This window comes from Anas platyrhynchos, chromosome 1 (genome assembly GCF_047663525.1).
Source record: "Anas platyrhynchos isolate ZD024472 breed Pekin duck chromosome 1, IASCAAS_PekinDuck_T2T, whole genome shotgun sequence".
NCBI lineage: Eukaryota > Metazoa > Chordata > Aves > Anseriformes > Anatidae > Anas > Anas platyrhynchos.
In genome coordinates, this window is record NC_092587.1 from 15,128,586 (window position 1) to 15,156,361 (window position 27,776).

The 27,776-nt window shown below is 41.8% G+C and overlaps 1 protein-coding gene across 2 annotated transcripts; it reads left to right on the plus strand.

Annotated features, from left to right (window-relative positions):
* The first annotated feature begins 2,030 nt into the window (after positions 1-2,030).
* Positions 2,031-26,566, plus strand: BCAP29 (B cell receptor associated protein 29). Of its 2 annotated transcripts, none has more exons than XM_027459107.3 (8): positions 2,031-2,194; positions 2,473-2,624; positions 6,531-6,631; positions 8,290-8,440; positions 13,285-13,420; positions 16,069-16,180; positions 24,147-24,247; positions 25,591-26,566. In XM_027459107.3, the coding sequence occupies exons 2-8, from the start codon at positions 2,533-2,535 to the stop codon at positions 25,627-25,629; spliced, it is 732 nt and encodes a 243-aa protein (XP_027314908.1). In that variant the 5' UTR covers positions 2,031-2,194; positions 2,473-2,532; the 3' UTR covers positions 25,630-26,566. The 2 variants fall into 2 exon arrangements, with proteins under 2 accessions (XP_027314908.1, XP_027314906.1); XM_027459105.3 differs by having other exon boundaries at positions 2,032-2,198.
* The last annotated feature ends 1,210 nt before the right edge of the window (positions 26,567-27,776 follow it).

Consider the following 27,776-nt stretch of genomic DNA (forward strand, 5'->3'; position numbering starts at 1 on the left):
CTCTGGAATTAAAGGAGAGAAAGTCTTTAATAACATTTTAACAGCTTCAATAAAGCATAATGGCTGTAGGCCAATAGCTAAAATGTAATAACCAGGACATATTAAGAGGTTACGTTTTGTCAGTGCTTCTGATTACATGTTTATGAAAACATGTTAGAAATACTTCTTAAAATGCAGGCTGTTTCCGTAGTGTAGATTGGATTGAAATGGCTGGTTTTATTACTGTCCGATATTTGCTATGGATAAGCAATTATTTGGGATATAACCTTTCATCCAGACATTACTTGGCAGCAACTAGGAAAACATTAACACGCTGACACAATCCCCAAGCCACAGACCTGGGAAAATTTAAATGGAAGTGATTTCACATTGAGAACAGCTGTAAACAACTGCTAGGAACTGTATATACAAACACTTCCTGACCTATTTCACTTACAATAGATTAGAGAAACAAAGAGCTAATACTCACACTATTTGACATACGTCATAGAATCACAGAATAGTTTGGGTTGGAAGGGACCCTTAAAGATCATTTAATTCCAACCCCTTGCCATGGGCAGGGACACTTCCCACCAGCCCAGGTTGCCCAAAGCCCCATCCAGCCTGGCCTTGGGCACCTCCAGGGATGGGGCACCCACAGCTTCTCCGGGCAGCCTGTGCCAGGGCCTCACCACCCTCACAGTAAAGAATTTCTTCCTAATATCTAATCTAAATCTCCCATCATAGGAGAAGGGCTCCAGCCCCTTTATCATCCTTGTGGCCCTCACCTGGACTCAATCCAACAAGTCCATGTCCTTCCTACGTCAGGGACCCCAGAACTGAATGAAGCAGTCATTTTGATGGAAATTAATTGGGACAGAATTCCCCTAGGCCCCTCGGGCAGTTGTGTGGAGAAGGTTGATCATGCTCAGCTAGGCCAGGTAAGCTCTTTGATGAGCATCCCAGGGGCTGTCTGGATCACAGGCAAATCAACACCCTGCTGTCTGGGCTCTGTGGTTAAGCAGGAGTTATGTGAAAAACAGCCAAACTATACAAATAACTGAACTTTTGGCGGTCCCTTCAGGGCTAGGAACTTGCAGGGCTAACAGTGCCTGATAACTGTATCAGTACCTCAGTAATACCACATGAGGCCTACATTACCCAAGTAATGGGATCAAATGCTGAATGTGGGTGCAGATGGAGCAAGACTGGGAACTATGGGGAAAGTGATGAGGGGAGGGTTACTCAGGGGCAGTGAAGGGGAGTTGCAAGGGTGATTGAGAAACGGGAAAATGGATAACAATACATGAAGATAACATGCTTGGAGCCTCACTATGCTGGTGAAAGGCACCACACCCAACAGGGGACAAAAGAGGATTTTGGGGAGGAATGTAGTTTTATTGTGAGGTCCCAACAGACCTGTTTGACAGTGCCTGAGGCCTCGTTTGATTGATATTGTGGTGGCTTTGTGAATAATGGCAGCACTTTGTGAGCACAGCTTTATGGGATCTGCACACACTAGGGCAGTGCAATGTTTCCGGGGGGAGGAGGGGAGGCAGCGTTTCACTTGAACTTCAGAAACTAAGGAGCACATTGGAGAGTGGAGTCACAGAGCCAAAGGCCTTGATCGAGTAAGCTCGAGTCATGAAGGGGTAGGATGATCACAGCAGGTTTCTGCAGTAAAATGCTTCTAGCCGTTGCCTAAATGTAAAAAAAGGTGCTGATTTTAACCAATATCAGCGTGTAGGTCCTTGTGCTTTCCACCAGAGGAGTGGTCCCTGAGTGTTTTCAAGCCTGACAGCCGGGACTGGATTTCCAGCCGCCCCACAGGAGCCCGCAGTCCTGGTTCCCCGTCCAGAGCCGAAACCCGGAGCACCACCGCGGGCACCTGCGATGCCTCCAGAGACCACGGGTGGGCCCCAGCCCCACCGGGGCGGCCCCTGCGGGGACCCTCCTGCCCCGTCCTGTCCCAAACCGAGCCTGAGGCCCTTGAGCCACCCTCGGCAGGCTCCCAGCCGGGCACCGCCCCCGGCTCCCCGCCGTGTCAGTCAGCCCGGAGCCGCCCCAAAGCCCGGCGGCCGCGCCCGCTCCGCCTCCCCTCAGCGCCGGCGGCGAGCAGCGGCCCCGCCGCCTGCCCCCAGCCCCGCTCCCGGTGCCGAGGTTCCGCTCCCCGCCCTTCCCAGAGCGGCTGGCCGCCATCGGGCCGCGGAACCCGGCAGGTTGCGAAGGCCGGGAGGCCGCGGGGGAGAGCGGGGCGGGCCGGGCTCGGGGCTGCCGGGCTATGGGGGGAGGCAGGAGGGAGCCGGGGGGGCTGCGGGGCTGCGAGGGCTTCACGGGGGCCGCCCCCGGCCCTGCCCGGCCCTGCCCGGCCGGGCGCTGAGGCGGCGATGGGGGAGGCCGAGCGAGGCCGAGCGCTCAGCACGGCGGGGACAGCCCCGCTAAGTTGTCCTAAAAATGTTTGTTTTTTTTTTTCTTTTCTGAAACTCAAACCAGCTCTCGACAGCGCGGGGACCCGCCTGAGCCGCACTCAGCCCCGCAGGCCGCCGGGGGACGATGACTTTCCAGTGGACGGCGGTTGCCACCTTCCTGTACGGCGAGGTGGTGGTGCTCCTCGTGCTCTGCCTGCCCTTTATCTCTCCCCTGAGGTAGGAGTTTGTTGCATGCTTCTCACCCGCTTTCTGCGTTTTTCCTCTCGGTAAACGTTCAGCTTTGCTGCGGCGCGAAGTAGTTGGGCTCTGAGCTGGAAGCGCCGCGAGTGCCAGCAGTTTCAGGAAACCAAAACCTTTCTGAAGGAGCTTAATGTGTTATTTTACCCACTGATAATTCTTCTGAGCACTTCCCTTCCGTCAGGGGGAAGTCTCCGTGTTGATTTTGGAGCAGGCAGTGTGCAGGAAGGAAGTTTTCTGCCTCCCCTCGCTGTGAACTAGGAAATGAGACGACACAGCGGCCTTTTCAAGAGCTGTTTATCAGGTCTCCGGCGTTTTGGCGTGCACTAGGCATCGTGGGTTCACATCTGATAAGGCATATCTGATATTTAAGCTAACCGTATGTGACGTGTAAGGCTTGTAAGAAATTTGTGGTCGTTTGTTGAAAAATAAACGCAGGCTTCAGCTTGATGCAGAAGGTTCAGGACTGCTGTAAGAAAAGCCTCCATAAAAGTATATAAGCAGAACAAAATAATAACGCTTCTGGAACACCATATAAACACTCAGAAAAATCATTCATTCTTATAAATGCCCTTAGTAAGGGAAAGAAGTAAAGCAGAATGTTTTAACTACTCCCATTATATGCAGAGGCCTGGCTTGTAGGGTTGTCTTAAGATTGTCTTTTCTAAGTAGCTTTTCCAATTTGGTAATGCTCTTTTTATTTATTCTGAAGAAATACAGCTAGTTGTATTACATGTATTACACGATGCTATAGAAACAGTTGTGATTTCTTTGCAGAATATTAGTAACTAAAAAAAAAAAATCAGAAAATTTGCTGCTGGCTCAGTGTTGTATAAAACTGATAAATGTTTTTTCTGCATCTTTAGATATATTCAGAATGGAGAATGAAGTTTTTACTGTAATATGTTAAGGAACAAAACCTAATACAAAATTGCAGTGTGCAGAGTTAGAATTTGACAACTTAAACCTGTGGGAGGGCTTTGAAAATGGTTGAATACTCTGCAACCAATATCACAGCTTGAGAGGAGTTCAGCGTTTCAACGTAGATTGTTGGGTTTCTTCTTTGATTGTTGATGTTTTCTTCTGTATTCTAATCAGAAGTGCAGCTGTATGTAAGAGGGGAAAAGCATTGTGGGAGTTGTAATCAGATTAATAATAATACTGGCTTATGTGAGGCAACTAGCTGCAAGAGTTTCTTCAGGCTGATGACACATTGAGAGTGCTGAAACAGGTCTCATGACTTAAATAGGACCTGAACTGAGTCTTTGAAGCTGAAAAGCAAATTCAGCTACCAAAAATTGTTCAAACTTCAAAAACAGTGCTTTTAATAACATACAATGGATTAATTTTATGTTTGATTTGTGGCATTCGGTTATTCTCTCAAACAATAGTTTCTGAAATAATTAAATAGTTTTATCCTCTGATGTGGTCAATTATCTTGTTAGCAAAACTGCCACAGGAATCTTGTAGGGTTGAATATTAGGTGTAGCTGTTGTGAGAGTGTGGGAGGGCAGCAGTTCTGCTTTACACATCTTGGCAACCTGGGGGCTGGTTCTGTCACAGGGCAAAGCATGTGCAGCTGGGGAAACGTGACACTGCTGTTCTTCGAAGTTTCGGTTTCCTCATCAGTCTAGAAACAGGTTGTTTGCATCTCTTGTTCCTGTGCGGTTTTTTGGGTAACGAACTCCTCTTCAAATTGTTAAAATATTATTATTATTATTAATATTTTAATAATAAAATTTTAATAATAATAATAAAGTTCCTGGGGAACAAGTAGATTGACAATATAAAAATGCAAGTACCCAAAAAGACAGAATTGGACTGCCAGGTGATTGCAACATCTCTAGTGGTGGCCAGTATTGTAATTTGGAAGTATTATATGTGACTTCTGTCACCAAAAGTCAATAGAGCATTAATAAATGTTAATGTTACTTGTAGAGGGAAAAATAAGCATGAGAATATAATCTATGGATACTTTGCAGTAAAGAGAGAGAATTTTTAGCCTTAATATAACTTAGCAATATAGTTGGTCTAAGGTGTTTACATCAGAGTATCACTTCTTAACTGGAGATTGGTATAAGACATGAAGAATCACATATTTAGAGTTAACAAGTATGTTTCATTTGGGCTGCAACTTGGTTTAATTAAGGACAGTAACTTTTTGGTTGATACAGACTATGGCTGTCTGCTTTAAAGAACTCAGATTATACTAAAAGATTTAAATGGAATTATTGCGCATATAATGCTAAAATAATAACTCTTACTTCTTTCTGGTGCAGAACATTGTTGGAGGTGATGCTACTGTCTAAGTTAAGTTCATAGTAGATTGGAAACTACTTAGAGGACAAATTCTAATGGTCTCTGCAAAATGTAAATGGTCCGAACAAAATTTGGAAACGTTACCTGGTTAATTAAATGCTGACTAGTTGTCGTGGTTTAACCCTGCCGGCAGCTAAACACCACACAGCCGTTCGCTCACCCTCCCCCCTCCCTCTCTGGGACGGGAGAGAGAAATGGAAAGTGAAGCTCGTGAGTTGAGATAAAGACAGTTTAATAAGACAGGAAAATAATAATAACAATAATAATAATAATACAATGATGATAATAGGTAAGTAATAATAGTATGTACAAACAAGTGATGCACAATGCAATTGCTCACCACCCGCTGACCGATGCCCAGCCTCACCCTGAGCAGTCCGGCCCCCCTCCCCCCAGCTAGCCACCCCTATATATTGTTTAGCATGACGTTAGATGGTATGGAATACCCCTTTGGCTAGTTTGGGTCACCTGTCCTGGGTCTGTCCCCTCCCAGCTCTTACTGCACCCCCAGCCTGCCTGTTGGCAGGACAGAGCAAAAGGCTGAGATGTCCTTGGCTTGGTATAAGCACTGCTCTGCAACAATTAAAGCATCAGGGTGTTATCAGCACTCTTCTCATCCGAAGCCAAAACACAGCATTCCACCAGCTACTAGGAAGAAAATTAATTCTGTTCTAACTGAAACCAAGACACTAGTGTGCCTGCATTACGTCCTTTATAGCATAAGTAGGTATTTATTTATGCAGTAGCACTGATTCTAACCTGCAGCAAAGAAAACTGTCTGGTCTGTTGTCGTCTCTTCTGGGTTTAAATTTATTTGAGCATCTCAGATGTTCTTCATTTGTGCTGTAAGTGTGAATTCTTGCAGATCTCTCCATGTAGTAATATTAAAGGGATGGTTGTTTAAAAGAAAAGTAAGTGGTCTTTACCGCTTTTGCAGCTCTTCCTGTCTGAAGCTGTTTCATTAGCCAGCAAATTGATGCTGAATGCAAATTGAAAGAGGTTCTTGATAAAATATAAACATGAGACTTCTCCTTTTATTGTCAATTGTATGTTAGAATGTAGTAAATCCTACTGTATAATTATGCAGACTCATCAATGTAAAAGATGACCCTTCAGAAGAAAGATAGTAGAGATGATTTTAATTCATGGAGGGTTGGTTTCGTGGGTGTTTCGGTTTGGTTTTTGCTTTTAACTTGGCAACAAGGGGTATAGTTGGGTAGAAAAATGACAGATAGTCTTCACCCCATCCCAGAATTTATCATGGTCAGGAACAAACACAAAGTAATTATAAAATAAAGCACACCTGGAGAGTACCTGCTACCATGTGAGAAATGTTTGTGTTAAACCAACTGTCTTTGCCTGTATTGAGAATGAGAGGAGAAAAAAAAGCTAGCAAGTTGAATTGTTGAAAGTTATATATACCTAATCTAAATTATATTGCAGTTAAAACAGCTGGTTAGAGACCTTACTTAAGTCTCATATCAATAACAAGGCTTTCTTCTGTGAGGTTATTATGCTTTTCTTCTAGTATTTAATTATTTTGAATAACACAATGCTATTTTACAGATGGCAGAAGATTTTTATGATTCCTCTATGGAGCAAAATAGCTGTTTTTTGGAACAAGATGTTCCTTACAATAATAGTTCTACTGATCATCTTGTTTCTTGGTAAGTGTTAAATAACTTTATCTAATAAACGGAAAAAATAAGCTGGTATGTGGAATTCATGGCAGTAGATAATTTGCACAGATTCAAGCCTAGTGTATTTCTTTAAAAGTTCTTTAACAGAATAGAAGAAGAGAGGGCACATATGGGTTTGGTGTTGGGAATCCAAATACAGTAGTAGTATAGGAGTGAATGAAGAGGAAGAGTGGAGTTTGGCCTCGGCTGCTGCTTGGTTTCGTTTTCTTACACAGAAGGTTTGATTCCTGTACGTGGCAGAGCTGCTCAACCTGCAGTAGATGGCACTCTTTCTCTCAGCTGCTGTTGAAATAATGCACCAGAATATGTCAAAGCCCTGGGCTATTTGGGTACTGCTACTCAGCACAGATACTAAACAGCTGTCGGCTACGCTTGTTAAAGCCTGAGGTCTGTAAAGGAGGAGTAAAGCCTAAGTGAAACTGGAGCTTGACTGATGACTGTCTGCCTGAATCCACTTAGTGTCTGCCCTGATTGGTTTCTGTGGTATCTCCGTTATTTCAGAGGTGGAAATAGTTCTCCCACGTGGATAGTAGGGGATTGTTTTCAGTGCCTTACAATGAAAATGCTGTTTAATTCCAAGCTGCTGCTGAGAGAAGCATACAAATGTACTGCATATATAATGAAGTCAGGCTAAATTGCAATTCTGTATTCCTAATAATGAACAAAGTAGTGGAAATGCAAATAAACTTTTTATATCTATTAGAAGATCTTTAGTATCCCTAGAAGTAGATACTTCAGTAAATGGCTTAAGATTGAAAACTGGTGGATATCGTTTACTCTCTTTGAACTCCAATTGGAAACTTTAACCAAAGCTTGCTTTAGTGATGGTCGTTTATATTAGAGGAGAGAGAGATTTGAGACAAAGTAGAGCAGCAATGGGATAATAGATCACTGCAGGACTAGATTCTTCACACAGCATGGGGATATGGTATTTTGTTTGGTCTTAGCCTTCACTGCATTGTTCAAAGTTTCACTTCAAATCTGTGTTACTGTAGTCTTTCTATATTGACAGATGTTATAGAAATATTTTTTTCTGATGTGGTTTAAGCATAAAAGTAGATACTGCTACTGTTGTTACTAAAACATGTGCTCATCTAACAAATTCCATGTGAGGTAAATGCTTCAGAAGGCATCTCTTCTTTTTTCCTTCTCTTTCCATTTTCTTACTGTTTGTCCACTGGCTGGGTTTTAATTCACATTGTCAGCAGTGACTTGTTGACACTGTTGGGTCTCTGGTAGCATTTGCAGAATGTGTCGCTTTGGCCAGGTTCCTGGTGGATGAGTGCAAATGTTGGAAATAACTGTTCAAGCATGTTTTGGGTAGTAGTTTGGCATGTTTCTGGATATGTGTTTTTGCTTCGGTGATTTATCAAGACCTGTCTTTAAAATGGATAGGTAACATAGAATCATTTAGGTTGGCAAAAAACTCTAAGATCATCTAGTCCAGCCGTTAACCTAGCACTGCCAAGTCACTAACCATGTCACTAACGTTGCTGATGTTACTGTTTGTACTCTGCCTGTATGCTGAGCAAAAAGTGCAAATACCTATTTCTAGTTCTATGCCTGGTTTATCATGTGTGCATACTCACAGATGTGATTAAGGACAATCTTTTTTTTGTTTACAGATGCTTTTAGAGAAGTTAGGAAGTACTCGGCCATTCAGGTGACTGAGAAGGTTGCAAATGTCAATACCAATGCCATTGATCATATTCATATGAAACTCTTCCGATCACAAAGAAACCTCTATATCTCAGGTTTTTCCTTATTTCTGTGGCTGTAAGTATAACGCTTTTTGAATTTCTACATAGCAGATTTCTTACGGGAGCTATGGCACAAAGTAATGCAACTAGAAAAAAAGATCAGAAGGCTGATTTCAAGAGATTAAAAAAACTAAATGCAAGCAGATTGGCCATGAGGTAAATAAGATCACGGGAATTAATCACTTACAAATGTTTGAATATTGGAAGGATATGTGAGCAACACATGGAAAGCAACATGTTTGGAATGTTTGAGAAAACATCTTTTGCAGGAAAAGCTTCTTCAGGGAGTACTATTTTTTTTGTTACATATATGTCCTGTTTTGTTTTTGAACAAGGAAAACAAATTAAAAAGGTCAAAAGCTAAAGCACTGTTAATGCCAGCTTGCAACATATTAAGATTATTTTATTACATCCTGCTGTGTTAAGAAGCAAAACTTGAGCCTGACTTTAACCGTTTCATCTAAAGCTTAAAGTTAGCAAAGATCCAGAGTCCAAGGGAAATTTCAGATATTATTTCAGACTGAGCACTTAGTGGCAGCTGGCCTGCTGTGATATTGTGACCTGAAGCGTGGTATCCCTTTCAAGATGTTTGAATACAGCCAGTAACACAGGGTAACAGAAAGGACAAGTTTGAACTGCTCAGTAGCAGCCGAGACTACCTGCAAATCTTCCCAGTAGCCATGGCAACCTGCAAATCTTCACAGCTGGACAAGGAGCACATGAGCTAACTGGACAGATAACGTGAATGAATAGGAACAGGAATGGTGGTCAGAAGATTTCCTACATTTGATGGTGATGCTGACTCTCTTCTGTAGTTCTTTGAGTTGCTTGACATTCTCTGGATATGCAAGAGGAACACAGAATAAGAAAATGCCTGGAATTACAGAGACTTGTGATTGACCGTGTTTCCCTTGGACTAATGTATGGCTGTCTTAGTTAGTCATTATAAGGAGGGGCACTGTACATAAAGAAGCTTCAAGGAAGGAAAAATTCATACAAACCTTGAGTAAGAAAAAAGGAGAAAAAAAATCATCTGTAGCCTTGTGCAGAAGTGATAGGAATGTATCGTGTTCTTCATCTTCCTGCAGAAAGGTTAAGTAAATATGCACAAATGTGTGTTTGATCTCTGCTCCAAGGGAGGAATAGTTGGATTGTGTCCTGGACCAGAGTTAGAAGCTGGTCCCCCAGGACCGTACTCCCACTTAACTATCAAGGAAGAAAACTTGTAGGTGGCCATAATAGATATAATGATGGAGAAAACTTGTGCACATGAAGAGGTTTGCCAAAGGTCTTTTGGGGGCTACTGGCCTTTCACATAGATTGAGGAGAAGTAAATACTCCTGCAACAATGGCTAGAGCAAACAACTTAGAGTTATTTTGTTTATCTATTAAAAATGCATGATTTTTGTCGGGAGGGAGGGAGGAAAGTATTCCTTGGGCTCCCTTGTCATATCCTACTACTGCCACCCAGCCAAGTTCAGGCCACTTGTACCTGTGAAGAGGTACTCGGATGTTCCTGGTTCATTCATTGGGTCGCTTTTGGTTCATTTTAGTGCAGTGGCTAAGTGGAGAAATCCAAAAGCGGGGTAGGTGGAAATTCCCAAGATGGGGGAGGCTGGAAGTTTTGTTGTTTCTAGTAACACAACAGCAACTCCTCCTCCATCTGTGGTTCAGCAATTACAGACCACTGGGAACAGATAAGGAAAATGACCTCCAGTCAGGGGAGGTAATGGGGCCAGCAGAGTCTCCATCTGTCAAGTGTCTGCACAGAGAAGAGGAAAGGGTCATAGCTACCCAGGACTGTCCTCCAGGTGGGACAGAGATGCCCATCTGCAAACCTGACTTGATGTCTCAGCAGTGGAGACATCAAGTCTCCACTCCAAGGTCTGCTTGGCCCCCTGTTAACCAGTGCTGCTCATCCACTTGGGCATCTTGGGGTGTGAAAAGTGACTACAAAGCTCTGGGAGCACGGGGAAAGGACAGGAGGACACTGGTGGAGTTCGTTTCAGTTTTAGTGAGGGGGAAAAAGGCTTGAGTGGAGTGGATGCATCCATCAGGTCAGTGTGTGGGTGATTTTTAGTGTATGGGCTTCTGTCATCGTGGGACCTTAAATGAAGAGGGTCTCTGATGAAGCAGGGCAAGAGTATGAAGCTGAAAATAGCTTTAAAAAAGGTATGTCGGGAGCAAGATGCTCTCAAGAAGTGAAGGCTTGGGGAAAAGCTGGGAAGCATCAGAAAGACGACACAATGGGGAAGGCTCTCATACATCCCTTGTGAAAAGAGAACAACTGGAGGCCAATCTTTGGTGTTTGAACACAAATGTGTACAGCATGGGAAACAAAAGAGGCTTTAGGAGCTTGTGCACAGTTGCAGTGTCCTGTGTTTGCCTGAGACAGAGTTAACTTTTGTCATAGTAGCTGTTACGGTGCTGTGTTTTGGATTTGGGAGAAAAATAATGTTGATAACACATCAATGTTTTAGTTGTTGCAGAGAAGTCCTTGCACTAAGTCAAGGACTTCTCTGCTTCTTGTGCTGCCCTGCCAGCAAGGAGGGTGCGAGGGTGTCTCATTACCAACCCCACATTGCCTTGCTTCTTGCTGATGAGGTCTGCTCTCTGGCCTCCCAGTTCTAGGAGAGTGATGTTACCCACAGCAGCAGCAGGTAGAGCTGGGGAGAAAAAGAAGGATTTGGGTTACTACAGACTGATCTCACCTCACTTCAGACCTTGGAAAGGTTGTGGAGCAAATCTGCCTTAAGGCCATTTCCAGGGTCATAAAGGATAATGGTGACTAGGAAAAACCATCACTTTTACTGAGCAGACATCATGCCTGGTCCTTTGATGAAATGGCTGGCTTTGTGGGTAAAGGGCAGAGCAGTGGATGCTGTGTGCCTTTAGCAAGGCCTGTTATGGTCTCTTCTGGTATCTTGATAGCCTAACTGGGGAGAGATGGCCTGGGGAAGTGGGAAAAAAAAGTGGGTGGAAAATTGACTGGGTCTCCGGGCTTAAAGGGTGGTGATTAGTAATGTACATTCCAGCTGGTATCCCTCTGGGATTTGTACTGGACCCAATACTGTTTAATGACCTCATTAACAACTTGAATGATGAGTTAGTGTGCTCTTAGCAAGCGTGCAGACTGGGGAAGTCCAAATCAGAGTGGCTAATGTCTTGGAGAGCAGGGCTGCTGTTCAGAGGGAGCTAGACAGGTGGGAGAAATGTGGGGGCAGAAACCTCGTGAAGTTCAGCAAAAGCAGATGGCAAGTCCTGCATCTGACAGAATGACCCCATAGAGTGCCCATACAGGCTGGAGACTAACTAGTAGGGTAAAAGCAGCCTCACAGAAAAGAATCTGGGAGTCCTCGTGGACAGTCAATCGTTTATTGGGCTTGTAATAGCAGGGGTTTAGCCAGCAGGCCAAGAGAAATGATTATTTCCCCATCTGGTGCTTCTGGGACTGCAGCTGCAGGAATCCTGTAGGGTTTTTGCTCCCCATTGTTTAACAGACATTGGCATACTGCAGTAGTGCAGAGAGGCACCAAGAATGTTGGGCACTGAGACATGTGACATACGAGCTGGTACCGAAGGTGCTCAGCTTCAGCCTAAGAAGTGAAGTTGAGGGGAAGACGACTGCTTTCTGCAGCTGTTCAGTTGGGAGGAGTCAAGAAGACGGAGCGAACTTTCCTTAGTGGATCCACAGTGGAATATCAGGAGTCAACATGCACAAACCAAAACCTGGAACTTGTGATTAAAACTATTTTTCTACTAGCAAGAGTGGCTGTGCACTAGAAGAAGGACCCTAAAAGTCTGAGGAATGGCGCTGGAGATGGGGGGGCACTCAGCCGAACAAGGCCCTAAGCAGTCTGCTCTGCCTGCTCTGCTTTCAGCTGGATCTCGGACAGGATGACCTCTTGAAGTCATTTCCAACCTACACAGTACTGTGATTCTATTTTAATAATGATGTTTTACTGACTTCTGGCTGATGTATCCTGGATAAAGAGTGACAAAGAGTTAACATTTTTATTAAAAACAGAAGATGAGCTTTCAGTGAAAAAGCAGGTGGAAGGCTCACCTCGGGAGCTACAAGGTCTGTTAATATGCTTTCAGTTATGAAAAAACAAAGTGGATTTATTTTTTTTTTTTTTGAAGAGCAGCTGTATAGTTAGGGGTGAATTCAATTCAGTGTTGCTTTGGCCTTCCCTTGATTCAGTAACGTACCATTTTGAAAGACTCCAAGATGAATCGATAATGGAAGTAGAGATGCAAAGAAGCAATCGCTGGGTCAAGTCAAGGAAGGTATTTGCAGAGCTTAGCTTTGAGACATCAGATGAGTGCTGATATTCGTGCATGTTCTGATTTATACGGTACTGACAGAGTACTTTGAGTTAATAGGAGGGTTAATAAAATATTGCTAATTTTATTCTGCTAAGGCCTTTTATAAGGGGAGGGGTATTTCTTGCTGTTATTTTTAATCATGCTCATTACCATAACGTATTACTTGTGTGTTATATTCAGAGAGCCATCATATTTAAAACACAAAGTCATGTAAGATTATTTCAGCCTTTACACAAAGAGGTGTCTGACCCCCTAATGGCTGTGGATTTGGGGAGGAGGAGTGGGTTCCCTTTTCAAGTAAAAAATGGATTTTTGATGGATGAAAATGTGTTTTCAGTCTCTTATTCTGCTGTTACCTGTCATCATGGAGCCTGGATGTTTCCCTTCAGGTGCTTTGCGTTTTCGTTTTCATATCTAATGTTGAAAAACAGACAAAAGGGGTTGGTTTTGTGTGTTGTGTGGTTTTTGTTGTTTTGGTTTTTTTAATTTGTGCTGTGAATTACTGTGCTGTTCACTGTGTTTCCTCACCAGTGTATTGAGACGTACTATTACCCTTCTTACTCAGTTGGCAAAAAGCATGGCATCTCACGCAGCTCTGGAAACGCAAGTCAACGACACTACTGAAGCAGCCAAAAAATACCTGGCTGAGAATGAAAGGCTGCAGGAGGTATCTTACTGTTTTTATTTTTCTTATGCAGAAAGTAGATAGTACAAAACAATCCGGACATAGTTGGCTACTGAATTTTTGTTCTTTTTTTATTCCTGATGGAAAAAGGAAGAATAATTTTCTCACCATACGTAATTCAGAATACCGAATACAAATTTCAGGAGCATTTTACTAACAAAGGAAACTGAAGTGGTACAAGTAAATGGAGGAAGTTCTTTCTGGGATAAATCTTGTCAAATATTAATAAATTCTTAAAATATCTCTTTGAATTCACTCTCAGTAAAGTAGAGGGAGACACTAATTTTATTCTTCTTACCTTAAACAGCTGGCTGTTTGGGTCAGGGCTATAGCAACCCAGTACAGAGAAGCCTACGATACAGCTGTGCTAATGCTGTCTCTCTCTTCTCTTCTAAGCAGGACTTGCTCTGGTCCTGAGATGTATTTTCTAACTTGTAAAATTGATCCTTTGTATTTATTGTATTTTGTACTCTTGTATGTATTTTTATAGTGGATCAGCCTACTCCCTAGTACCTTCCTTTCTCAGTAAGGCACTGCTGTGATATTAATGAGGGTAGTACCAAACATTTCTTACCTAAAAGAACCACCACCAGTGAACCAAAACCATGTTATTTTTGGAGAGGAGTGGATAAAATTAAGCTATTATTTGTCTGTTGTGGTTATAGCTTTATGCAGGAAGGGAAATAACAAAGGTCTAGATGTATGAAATCTTTTCTTGCTGGTGGTTACTTTGACTTCTGTTGGAAGAGAATGAACCAGAAGCCAAACTGCAAGTATCCAGTCAAAATAAAATTCACTGCAGGTGTGTGAAGGTTTCCTTCCAGTCTGTCTGGAGTCTGTGGTTACCACCAGCACCAGTTTTTTTTTTGTTGTTGTTTTTTGTTTTTTGTAATACGTTTCCAGACAAAGTACTGGAGGGGATTTAAAAAAAATCACACAGGTATTTGAAAGGTATCATGAAATGACGATCACTAAGGTGTGTGTAACCTATTTCCCAATTATGAAATGATCACAAAATCTTGGGAGTCTGGTATTTTGACAAAATAATCCAGACTCCCACCCTTAGCCTTAGAACTTGTCTCTTTGCTGCATCCTGCTACACTTTTTCTTCTCCGTCCTGCTGGGATGTGGCCAAAAGTCCTCTTTTTGTTCTGCATTCACCCTTAAGCGTGTGTTTCCCAAGCAACACATTCTCTTAGCTGCTTGTAAGTGATAGCCAGCAACTGGAAGCTGCATTCCTGTCTGTTTCTATTTGTATTTTTGATTTTATGATTTGCAAAAGCAGTGGTAACCACGGTTACAATCAGCATGCTGTAGCTAGGTCTCCCCTGTGCTGAAAATGCAAAATGTTCAGAATCTTTTTTTTATAACCTCAAAGAGATACCATGGCTTAGGCTCCTCTGAGGCTTGGCCCCCTGCATTTGTGTTCATAATACAAATGTGATTCATTCCCCTGTCAGAGAGAGGGAAAAGCAATAGCATGCAGGGCACTCTGGCTGTAAGTATAAATCCTGTAAGTTTACTCCAGTGTTTTGCACTGCCTCCTGTTCAAAGGTTCCATGGAGCACTGGACGTAAGAGAAAATTTTATAGAAATAACTGTATTAATGGAAAGAGCTGAGAAGGTAATGAAGGCAATGTGAGGCCTCTCTAGCTTTATTCCATAACAAATTGGCTATGGTTTTGTTACCAGGAGTGAAACAGAACCTCTGCTCTATGGTTACAATGCATCCTGAAACTTTTCTTCAGCTCCCTTCCTTGGATTGTTTAACAGTTTTTATAAACTGTTCTTTTTCTTCCTGAAGTAATCTGTTCTCTCCCTCTGTTCCTCCTCATTCCCAGTAAGCTCTGATGCCATGAGTTCACCTACCAGTTGTTCATCTCAGTTCTTTTCCTTTTCCCCTGAAGCATCTAGCACTATTTTTGCCTTTGTCACAACAGAAACTCTGCTTGGATGGCTACTAGAAGCTCTGTGAGGAAAGGGTCTAATTATGGGGTCTAATCCTTAACGTTTGATACCTTAAGACAGTTGCTACTGATGACCTAATGATAAGAGCATGTATAAGTATAGCAGTGCCAACGTTTTCAGGGTACAGGGAGTGTACTGCTCTTGTGTCCAGTGCTTACAGGGCTACTCTTGAATCCTTCCTTTGTTTTGACTTGAGTTTCAGTGGAAACCTATTCTGAGTATTGAGGTATTCTGAAGATTAAAGAGGTAGCTATGAACCTAAAAGGAGGGATTGGTGACATCTAAGTCAGGATAACTTATTAGAAAAAGTTGCATATAAACACCACACGAAGTCCTAGTATATGTCTTTTTGAAAAGCCTTTTATAACCTAAACAGAAGTTGTGGGCTTGATCCAGAGACAGCAGGTCCTGTTACATGGAAGGTAATGCCACCTATACACATACATATGCAACAAGACTTGATATCAACTTACAAAATTGAGCAATTTGTTATTATTATTTTAATTTTTATCCCTGGAAAGACTGAGTATATGTCTGTGTTGTATTGGCATTTGATAAAACTTGTCACTTTACAAACTCAAGGCTGATATTCTCTGGTAGTTTGGCATTAATATTCAACTAATTTAACCAGAAGTAATTGTAGCATCTATGGTTTTTAATAGGCCTTGAATGAACGAGGAAGCAGTGGAAATAAAGAATCAGCAAAAGTAATTAATGAAAAATTGAAGAAGGAAGTTGAACATTTGAGAGCAGAATTACAGAAGGCATCAAATGGTAAATATTGGTTAGGACTTTGTGTTTATGAAAAGGATTGTTTCAACACCGGAGGTCAAACTTTTATTCTAAATGTAGCATTAACTACAGTTTACAGAAACGCTTGGTTTGGGGTTTCTTCACATTTAACTAGGAACTGGAACAACGTCATCACCATGCCTAGTTTTTAGCAAATGTTTTTGTTATGAAAATGTGTATGTTGTAATTTGAACACCCTTAGTTAAATGGTAATCATTAACAAATTAAACTGATATGTGTAAATGGTGTTGATTTGTTCAGTGGTGACTTGTACAGGATATGGAATCAGCTGCAGGTTGCTGTGGGCGTCAGCCTCATCTCCTGTGTTACATACAGCAGCCAATGTCTGTGTATAAAATGGGGACTTACAGGGCTAACTCTGTGTCTAAAGGCGGCTTACATTTGGACAGTGCCAGCCAGACACGTGGTCTTTTTTTGCGTGGTTCTTTTGGGGACCCAGAAGTTGGACTGGAACATGTGGGTCCCTTTCAACTTGGGATATTCTGTGATTTTTGTTGTTGTTTTTTTTTTTTTTATGAAGTGAGTGTTAGGTCAGGTAGCAGAAAAGTCTTTGACCAGTATTCTAAATGTATGTATCTCCTGCAACAGAAGTGATAGCATTATTTTTTTAATCCCATTTTAGCCTGCAAAGAAACATTCCTTGCAATTTCTAGCATGACACTTGTTAGCAGCTTCCGTGTTTAAGGTTTAGCTTGTCAAAACTGCTTTCTTCGCAATCCATGTTGAGATAGGACAGAACCAAACAGGTAAAATCTGCTCTATTTGGATCTGCCAAGGTGTGTGATGCTTACGAACAACACCTACTCATTTGAAATTAATGTTTTCAAGATAACACTATCTGTGACCTTGTAAGCATTAATCAGATGTTCAGACTGTTACGAAACAGGTTTTTGTGGTACCAGACAGCATGTTTTCATCAAAACAGTACTGCTTTCATATTGCAGGGCGCTGCTACAAAGCTTCAAAAATAGCAACACCAAATATTTCATGAAATCATTTTTCGTTGTCCATTGGGAAGAGAAACAAGAGCAGCAGAACAGCTGTTTTCAGCTGGGCTTGAAGCAACAAGAATCTTTAAATAGAGGGTCTCATTAATGCACATTCCCAGGCAGGTTTGATGGTGGGTTTTCCCTCTCCTGCTGTTTTCTTAAAGAAATGAAGGAAAGCTGCCTTTGAAGTGACAAGATCAATGAAAAACATAAATGCATATGTTTTATTTAAACTAACTGCTGGTATGTGACACTAATATAATGTAAGCTTTTCTGTCGGGATTGCTAGAGAGAGCTAAGGAATAAATAGATTTACCACATGCTGTTTCAGCTGCATTCTCCATGCAGGCTGTCGTCCACTAGAAAGGTGTATAAATTAAGGCATACTGGAGTCTTTTTGTTGGGGGGGAGGGGAGTCAGGGAGAGGATTTCTTTAAGGAATGAATCAGGAAATATTTATAGCCCTCCTCCTGATGCCACCCCCCTCGTTGCCAAAACATCAAACAGAAAACCCTGTGATTGTGTTAATTACCATCATCAGCTAAATAGCGTTGAGGTATGTCTATCTTTTTTTTGGTAAGTATTCTTACACCTTATTGTGAGCAAGCTGGAGGTCCTTGATACCAAGTGCATCTGTAGACAACTTCATATGGAGTGTTAGAGTTTGCACGTGGATTGAACTTGCTGTTTCTTTTGAAACTTCTGCAACAGAGCAGGTAAATACTGAGCTTCACGCTCACTAAGTGTGAGAAATGAATTACATAAAAATCAAAGCTGGGATTGTTAGAGGTAAAACAAGCTTGTCGATTTTTTGCATGCCGTTGAGCGTGACTAAAATGTATCCCTTGTGTCCACAAAGTCCAGTCCTGAAGTTTTGGGGACACTTGAGGGGCAGGGGATTGTTGTAGTAGGCTACATGTTGGAAGGTGAGGTACCTCAATAGAACAATGCTTAGGAATCATCCGAAGCATGTCTGCTTTGCATTTCATTAACTCAGTTTAGTATCAGAGCAGTGCTGTGAAATCAGGGGAGTGGTAAATTTTCTTTAACCTTTCAAAATGCTCTACAACTTTTGCCAGAGCAAATGCGGTGTGTCTCCTCTTCCTGAAATTCTGACTGAAATTTCAGTGTACGCGGTGACTATTGCAAACATTCAAGAGACTCATCTCTAGTTCTTCAGCTTTCTACCTTTTACAGGAAACGCAATCTACCATATATTTTTGTTCAACTATCCATAAGTGAAATCCTAAGTTAAGAAGATATTTTGCCACTTACTGTGCTCTGGACAGGTAAAGATGAAGAATATAAATACAAGACAAAGAGACTGAGTAATGAAATTACAGAAATCTGAAGAATGGTTGGAAACACATGACAAAGATTTCAGCCAAATTTGTTTTCCTTTCAGACTTGACTTTCCTATCCCCACTGAGGCCCTCTTTTTTTTATTGAGGATGTGAAGGAAAGGGGGCTAGTTTTTCACTCCTTTATTGCAGACCCACGTACTGGGGACTTCATAGGCACCCAGCAGTGTGGCTGGCACTTTCAGAGCCTAAATCCATCTTTAACATACCTGGACATGTAATAACACGACTTTTAAAACCCTCTGAGATGGCATTTTATTGATACACTTGTCAGTTGAGGAAAATGTCTCACTATCTGAGATAAAGTATGAGTAATCTTAGGAGCAGGCAATGCAGAGGTGAGTGTGCTTTTCCTGATGCACGTTAGATGCGTTTCTAACAAAATGTTGACTTGAGAGAATTAAAGGATCTCTGTGGCTGCCAGCATCAGACCTATGGGATTTTTGTCGGAGATGAGGTTGGAGTCAAAGGACGTTTGGTGAAGCAGCCATCCTTGGGTTGAGGGCAGGACTTGCTCACGGCTGTACTATTCCACTTTCTGCTATCTCGGGTCATCTTTTTGGTGACGCCGTCCCAGTGTATGGTGGAGGCTCCAGCTTTATTTACACAACAGAAATTTATACAGAACAACCAGTATCGGTCGAGTCTTGTAAAAGAACAGACTGGTGCTCCTGGTGGACTCCCAGCCAGCTTGTCGACCCCTTCCTCACTCTTCTAACAGTGTGTCATAGCAAATGACGTGCACCTAAAGCTTCTACCTCTGGCTAATGGAGCATAGGGGACATTGTTGTCCCCAGCAGCTGCGTACAGTTGTTGAGCTGTGACTTCATGGCATCTTTGAGCTGAGACTGTGGTGCCACATTGAGAAGAAATGCAAAGATAACACGTCTCTGCCATTAGGATTTCACTCTTTGTACTAACTTATCAAAGGAACTTGGCTGCCTTTGAGCTTCAGTTCAACTTTTTCCTGAAAATACTCTTTATTTATATGTATTTTTATTCTAAACATGCAACGAGGGCAGGAGAAAATTCCGATGAAACCTCTGTGCGTCCTTCAGTGAGGTTTGTGTGCTGTACAGAACGTCAGAATGTGTAACAAGGGTGGGTTTTGTTTCATGGTTGCACAGCTCTGTAGGAGACAGAAGTAAGAGAACAGCAAGATGTGGAGAGAGCTGGTTTAGAAGTAGTTTTTTTAACTGTTGACTGTTCTAGGAAGTGTGCACGTACAGATACACAGTTCTCCCCTAAACACCAAGATGACACTGGGTGTTGGAAAGATACAAGTGATAAATGCAGACCTTGGGAATACATTTCCTAGAACTGTTGCCACCAGTGAGAATTCAGCCGGGCTTTTGTGCTGCTGGGCAGGCTGGTGACACACATATGAAAACAGTATTGATGTTGAGCTCTGCTGAAGCACTCCAGTTCTTGAAATCAAACAAACAAAATACCTCCCTTTATCAGCTTTCTTTTGTAAGCTGGGAATAGGAGACATGAGACAGGGGAATGAATTGACCGTGGTCTCGTGTTATTGAGCCAATGGCAGGGGGAGGTTTAGAAACCAAAGTCCATCTTTCTTAACGTTTTTAACTGAGATCATAGCCATGGTGGGAGCCGTTGCACAATGGCACATGCAAGAAAAGCTTGTATTCATTTTTTGTTGTCTCCGAGGGATGGTACTGCATACAGCAAGTGTGGTTTTGTTTGTACAAGGCCATTTACATCATCTGCTGTAATGTCACTTTGTAATGATGTTGCATTTGAGGTTGTCAAAGGTACTTGAAATCACTTTGTGTAATTTTGTTTGGTTCTGCCTTCTCTCATTTTGTGTTTATCTGTTCATTATTTCAAGAGAGAATTCAGCATTGATCTGGTACTACTTGACTGGAGCTGTGTTTCCAAAGATTTGTTGACAAATCCTGTCTCGTCTGTGCCTAAATTCTGAGATGTGTCTAGCTCTTCCTCAACATGAATATTCTCAAGAAAGGGATCTTTTGAAGTCTTAAACTACTCCAATTCATTTCAGTTTTAGACTTGTATTGTGAGCAATGCTAATTTTAAATTCCAGATCATTCCAAATTTCCTTAGTAGTGAGCACTGTAAGTCAAGAAATTCAGTCAGACCAGGGGTGGAGGCTGCTTTTGTTGCTGTTTCCTTTTATTCTACTCTTTGGTTCTCCATACTTCTTGAAATTAGAAGGTAATAGAAATAGTACAGCTACTGGGCTGTTGTAGCCTCCTTAGAACAATTTTATTCTTTATCTTGCCTTGACTTCAGACAAATCCGATCTCTGAAGTAAACTACTTATCCTGGGACAAGATGCAGAGAATATGGTAAGGAAAGGACAAGTTCTGTCTTTCCCTAACTGTACATGTTGTATCGTTTTATGGACCTCCAATCACACATGTAAGTGTAACAGGATAGTTTTCCATAAATGTCTTCTGATATTATACTGCCCAAAGGATTTTTTTCAATTTCTTCAAAGGGAAAGGGAAATAATGGAAAAAAGATGCTCCACCTTTCACAGTACTGAGGCTGCACTCAGCACAAGAAGGACCTGGGCCTATTCAAACGAGTCCAGAGGAGTCCCACAAGGATTATCAGAGGGTTGGAGCTCCTGTCCTATGAAGACAGACTGTGAGTTGGGCTTGTTCAGCCTGGAGAGGAGAAGGCTCCAGGGAGACCTTACAGCAATCTTCCAGTGCCTAAAGGGGCCTACAGGAAAGCTGTGGGGAGGGACTCTGTAGGACAAGAGGAATTGGCTTTAAACTAAGAAGTGGAGACTTAGATTAGACATTAGGAAGAATTCTTTCAGAATTTAGCTTTAAGCCTCAGAAACCCATGTGGTTTTCTTTGGCCTTACAAAGAGCAGGTATTCATTTTCCATTTAAAGGAAGAAATTGTTTACTCTGAGGGTGGTGAAGCTGTGGATGCCCCATCACTGGAGGTGCTCAAGGCCAGGCTGGATGGGGCTTTGGGCAACCTGGGCTGGTGGGAGGTGTCCCTGCCCATGGCAGGGGGGTGGAACTGGGTGGGCTTTAAGGCTCCTTCCAACCCAAAGTAGTCTGTATTCCAGTTCTGGGACTTAATGATTTTAGCTGCATTAACATAGAAGCAGTGTCTCTCACCTCATGCCTGCTTATGCATTTACTTGGTAGGAACAATCAGCTCTTGGGCTTTGCTTGCCACCAGTCCAGCTGCTCGGTCTCCTTTGAAGCAAAACAAGAGGCCAGATGGAGGCTGGAAGCGATAACCAACTGTGTTGTGTACAAGAACTATTTTCTGGTTTATGCTGGGGGAGTGTTCGTTTGATGCAATCCATATGACAAACAATGTACCTGTACAATTGATTTGGCTGTAGGGCAGTGTTCACATCGTGGCAAAACAGTTGAGCAGTGATGTCTGGAGAGTCTGTTGCTTGGTAAGAAGATATCCAGAGAAGCTGGCATGCTGGAGAATTCATGTGGTCAAAAATGTAACACTTTTTTTGTATTGTGTGGCCCCAGCGGGAGTGAGGCCGATTTTCTAATCCGCAGCCAACGCAGGTGGAAAGGACAATCTGCTCTTTGCCTTTTCCCCTTCTGGCGTTAGGTGAGGTGTTCCTGTCACGCATCTGTTTTGGTCAAAACATTGAAACAGTGCGCTGGCTTGTTTGCTCTCTTGATGTGCAGATACCTCCAGATACTTTGTTCGTGTTTTAAAGATACAGCTGTTTTCAGATGCAGGCAATGTCCTGTGCTGCTGCTTGTAAACTGCTGAATAGTGTTAGGTCAATTAGGGCTTCTGCAGAAATACACTATTTTTACCGTAGTTAACTGGAAAACTGGCAAATTTAGTAGAGGTGAAGTGGAATATGGAGGTGAATTTTGCCTACAGCTTAACAGTCAGAAGCTTATCAAATTGTCAAAGGTTGGCTTCACTGTGATTTCCAAATTTTACTATCAGTATTTTATACGGTAGCAAGAGTAGAGAGAGGATCAGAAAGAGTAAATGCAGTGCCGTTTTACTTGCCAGGTATGTGGAAATCATGGTTATCCAAATATTGAGGCCTTTAGAAAAAGAAGTTTGCAAGATTACATTGAGAAGATAACTCTGCAAAGTGAAGTGAAAGGATGCAAAGGTACAGAATGAATTTTTGAGCACCATGGAGTCAATAGGCTTAAATGTAACAAACTTCAGCAGATCAGAATTTCAGGCGAGTTAAAAGTCATATTACTGGAAAAACACTTAAAAGGTTTTTAAAATGAGATTTTTTTCAAAATTATTTTGAATCTAAACATCCAGTTTAATTAGTCAAATCCCCCCCCTCATTCCCTGTTTTTCCTTCATGCATGTAGGAAGGTGGTCAAGACCTATGTCCTAATGTCTCAGGAACTAGGGATCAAGAGTAAGCTCCCAAAGTGAAATATGGTTCAGATGAGAGTGTTTGTAGCTAGGGGCTTAACAGAAAGCACAGCAAGCTCCTCAGCTTTTGAGAGCAGGCTCTCTTACAGAAGTACTGCAGTTCTTGAGTGGCTGGGAAGTCTCTAGGAAAGAGCAGTGTGCCTCAGGCAGCTCACAAAGGACCATCCATGTTGTTGGAACAAGGAAAAGAGCCATGTTTAAAAACACATCTCAGTGGTGCAAATAGAGAGAAACATTTGCTATGTGAGGCATCCATATAGGTCATCAGCAATGTTTCTCTGCATGAGTAAATCAAGTTTTTGGATATGTCTGTGCTGCTACAGCAGAAATATATATACAGATATGTGAGGTACTTATAGCATAGGTATATAATGATGTCTAAGTGAATGCTCACATAACAGTTCAGGAGTAATGATTTTATGCAACTTTATGCTGATTTACCCCGCATTGTAAATTAGCCCCTGTGTGTTCCTGGTGCTTTGCACTGCAGCATAGACCTGCAGTGTATACTTGCTCTCGGTTTATTACTGCTGAGGTTGGGAGTAGAGAAATAAGTAATTTTTCCTCACAGGAAAAGCCTGTTAGGGTTGTCTGTCCCACCACCACCGTTTTTACCTTCTCATCCATAAAACAATGGTTCTAGTGAATGAACTCATGCATGGTGAAATAGATAACAGAGCAAAAAGGAGGGTCAGTGCTCCTGTAATAATGTATTATATCCCTATATCCCTCCTACCCCCATTTGTTAGACAGCCTCAGTTACTTTTCTAAAATCCTGTGCAGTGTTTGAATACTGTCTTCCTTTTAAGATGTCTGACAGCTTTGCTCTGGGGGTTGTAGAGTTTTATTTTTCTGGAGTTGTCACCTGCAATATGACACAAGACTCTAGTCTCCCTCATTTCTTACCTCAGTAAAAAGTTTACTGGTCTTGCCCTTGCTTTACATACAACCCCCCCCCTTCCTGTTCCTTGTGTTGCTGTTCCTGAATACAAGGCATTCTCTTTCCTGTCCCCCTCATCTCTTTCTGTGTCCATTTACAATGCTCCATTTTAAATTTCAGCTTTTTTTGAGGAAGGGCTGTCAAGTGCCATGGAGACCTAATATATAAGCAGGGCTCTGAGGAACTGCAGGAATACAAGTAATAATTAAAACATAAATCCTGATATTTTACAGCTCTTGTCAAGGCAAATAATGAAGTGATAGCCATTAAAAAGCAGTCTGATGGCCTTAAAAGAGAATATGACCGTCTGATGAGAGAACATGAACGGCTTCAGGTAGGTGGTTCTGGCTCACTGTATGAACACAACATTCTGAAATTGTACCTGCAAAATTCTGCTTGCTAGGCGCTTATGATGTGGGGAATTTACCAAAATCTTTACTACGGCATAAAATTACAATGGACAGCACTCCTTAAACTTCATCAAAATAGTAAAACTTTGTCTTATAAGAACTAGATGGCAAAGCTGTTAGCATTTTCTTCTTTGCACTTCTGGTCATCAGCAGATACTGTTTGGCTGTTGCTTGGGAGTTGAGATTCAGTTCAAACAGAAGCTTCTGAGAAAATGACAGCAGTAGTGTGTGTGGTATATACATAGCTCATAGGTGCCATTTTATTTTGTTTGCTCTCTAAACATGCTTTTGCAACACTAGGTTATAAATGTTGCAATACTGTTAATATGCAAGAAGGGGGGAAAAAAAGAAGCCTAGGCTAAAAACAGGCTAGTATAAAAATTCAACTGAAGTACAAAATACAAAAAAACATAAACTAAAGGCGAATTAGCAGTTTGGTTTTGCATATGTGCATAGCTATAATACTTGTAATATGTACAGTAATTACTTTTGGCAAAACTGGGAGCCCTGCTTGTTCTTTTTGTGTGAGAGGTGATGGTATGTTGCGTGCCTAACACCTGCCTCAGCCTGTCAGTTTTGGTTGAAATCTGTCAGTTAACAGGAGTGTTAGTCTGGTTACAAGTAGCAGCCTTGGGATAGAATACATCATTAATGTTAACATTCTGGTGACCACTTCTCAAGAAGGGCAGTTTGGCTGTGTATTAAAAAACAAACAGAAAAGGCAAATCTGAGCTGGACATCATCTTGTGGTGTGTAAAGCTGCTTACTGATTTCCAGGCCTCATCCTGTCCTTCTGTAGAGACTGCTCAGTTGGTCTCTGTGTTCCAAAATTGAGACCACCATCTGTGTCCTATCTTTGAGCTTCCTTGTGCCATGAGCCACAGGAGTGCTGCTGCATTTCCAACGGCCTTGTAGTCTTGAAGACACATCCTCATGTTTTTTTCTATTTACCTCTGACTGAAAGTACAGAAGGCACTGAGCACCCAGTGCATTCAGCTGGTTTATCCCTAGGAGTTGTTAGGAGAAAACACTTTCTGCTTAGTTTGCTGCACAGTTCAACCATAACATGAGCAGAGAGCAGTAGGCTGCATGGCTGTTCATGTATTAGGATCTGAAGCACACGTATTATGTGGGGTAGGATCGATGGGACTGCAGGTTTTTGAAGTGAACAAACAGGGTCAGTACAAGGGGCAAAATGGGGTATCTGGAGTCAACAATTCCTGATTTTGCTAACATAAAACATAATTTTTAATCTCTCTGTTTTCAGGAGAGTTCAAGTGAAGCAGAAGACAAGAAAGACCTGTAAGTGTGTCTGAGGCGGATGGCATTGGTACGATCGCTTCAGTGTGAAAAGCCTCGCACTGTTTAGGCTCCTGATGCGTGTCTGAAACAAAACTTGATTTTTCTGAAAAGCACATGCACTGCAGGTCACGATTCAGATTCCGCTACTATATCTTGGTTGCCAATATAGTCTGTGTTTGAAATAAAACGTTAAGTGGCTTACCAGATTTCCCCTGGAGTTTGTCACTGCTCTTGTGAGAAAAAAACACGATAATCTTTCAATTCCATCTGGAGCAACTGATCTCCAAGCTCTCACCTTTCAAAATGGTAAAAGATCATGCACCATTTGCTTGTAGAATTCGAGTGAGATTGTATATCATGCTAAACCTTAAAAACACAGTTACCAAAAAAAAAAAAAGTCTCTTGTGACACCTATTTGGAGTCTTCAAAAATTCATTTAGCAGTGGATTGTACAAGCTTTTCATCAATCCTTCCACTTCAGTGGAAAACTGAATGACAATCAATCTAAAGAAAATAACTAAATAAAACTGTATTTCTAAATCCATCTCACTAGCTTGTGACTTTCACTTAGCCACATGGATGAATGTATTTTAACAAATAATATTTTGCATGCCTCTGGCTTCTTTTTCTTTAATATACTGCGTTCTGCCAGTTTTCATAACCTAATTTAATTGGTTCTTATTAACATTCTGAACTTTTACACTGTTTACATCCCTTTACTCAGTACATGCCACCTAACTGCTTTTGCCTTGCTAGGTAAACATTCTTTTCTTTTATTTTTTTTTGTGTGGATACAATACCTCGAATAAATGTGCACTGTTTTGCATAAGCTCTTTTTGGCATTCTGACAGTTGTTTTGAGTTTTTTTTTTTGTTAGTTGGTTCCAATTTGTATTTGAAAGTTGGATATATTTCTTATATTAAAGGGATTGTTTACGTTCATGAGTTTGAGTTTATTCATGTAAATCTTACTCAGTCTTACCAGAGTTAAGAAGTATGTACACAAAAAACAAAATACACTTCTAACTTGGTGATACTCCTGGAAATACAGCCATCTTCATAGGGCTAATTTCCCTCCACAATTAGGATTTGTTTAGCTTAGAATTTTAACACAGTGTATATATTGAGTACTATAAAGCATATCATCATAGCATGTTAAATAAGGATGTTTTTAAAAAGTAGCTCATCTTTGCAGAGTCACAGAATCATTAAGGTTGGAAAAGATCTCCAAGATGGTCTGGTCCAACCAGTATTACCCAGTAGTATAGAATGTATTCTGAGGGATTCTAAGAGGTTGGAGATTTGGTTGTTTATATCAAAAATTTTAAGGAAAAGCTCCCAATTATAAGCAGCACCTCCCCCTCTCTAATTTTTGGTGATATAGTTGAATATATTTTCTTTCTAGACGTTCTGAAATATTTTAAATGGTAGCAGAATGTTATCCCAATCTGACAGTCCGATCTAAAGACTATTTTTGGAAGCCTGGGATATGGAGCACTTTCATCTCAGAAGACTAGTTCTGGAGATCAAAGGCTAAAATATTTGTGGATCTGTCACTTCTAACAAGGATCTATGGTAGATATAGTCTCATATGCTTTAAATACTGAGAGGAGACTTAAAAAAAAGGAAAAAAGACATAAAACATCTGATGTTAATAACAGAACTAACACTGTCCCCCCATCTCCTCTTTTTCTTACTTTAGACCCAAAACAAGAGCAAGCATCACTTGCTTGTTGTTTATTATTATCTACTCATTGAGGTTTACAGCATTTTTGCATAAAAAGAAGCTGAACATGAGCCAGAAGAGTGCCCTGCAGCCAAAAGAGCCAACTGTACCCTGGGGTGCATCAAGCACGGCACTGCCAGCCGGACAAGGGAAGGGATTGTCCTGCTCTGCTGTGTGGCCTCACCTCAAGCAGATTTGGGTGCCAGAGTATAAGAAAAATATAAAACTGTTAGTGTCCAAAGGAGGGCTACAAAGATGGTGAAGGGCCTAGAGGGCAAGATGCATGAGGATGGCTGAGGTCCCTTGGTTTGCTCAGCCCAGAGCAGAGCAGGCTGAGGGGAGGCCTCATGGCGGCCTGCAGCTCCCTCACGAGGGGAGCGGAGGGGCAGGCGCTGAGCTCTGCTCTCTGGGGACAGCGACAGGACC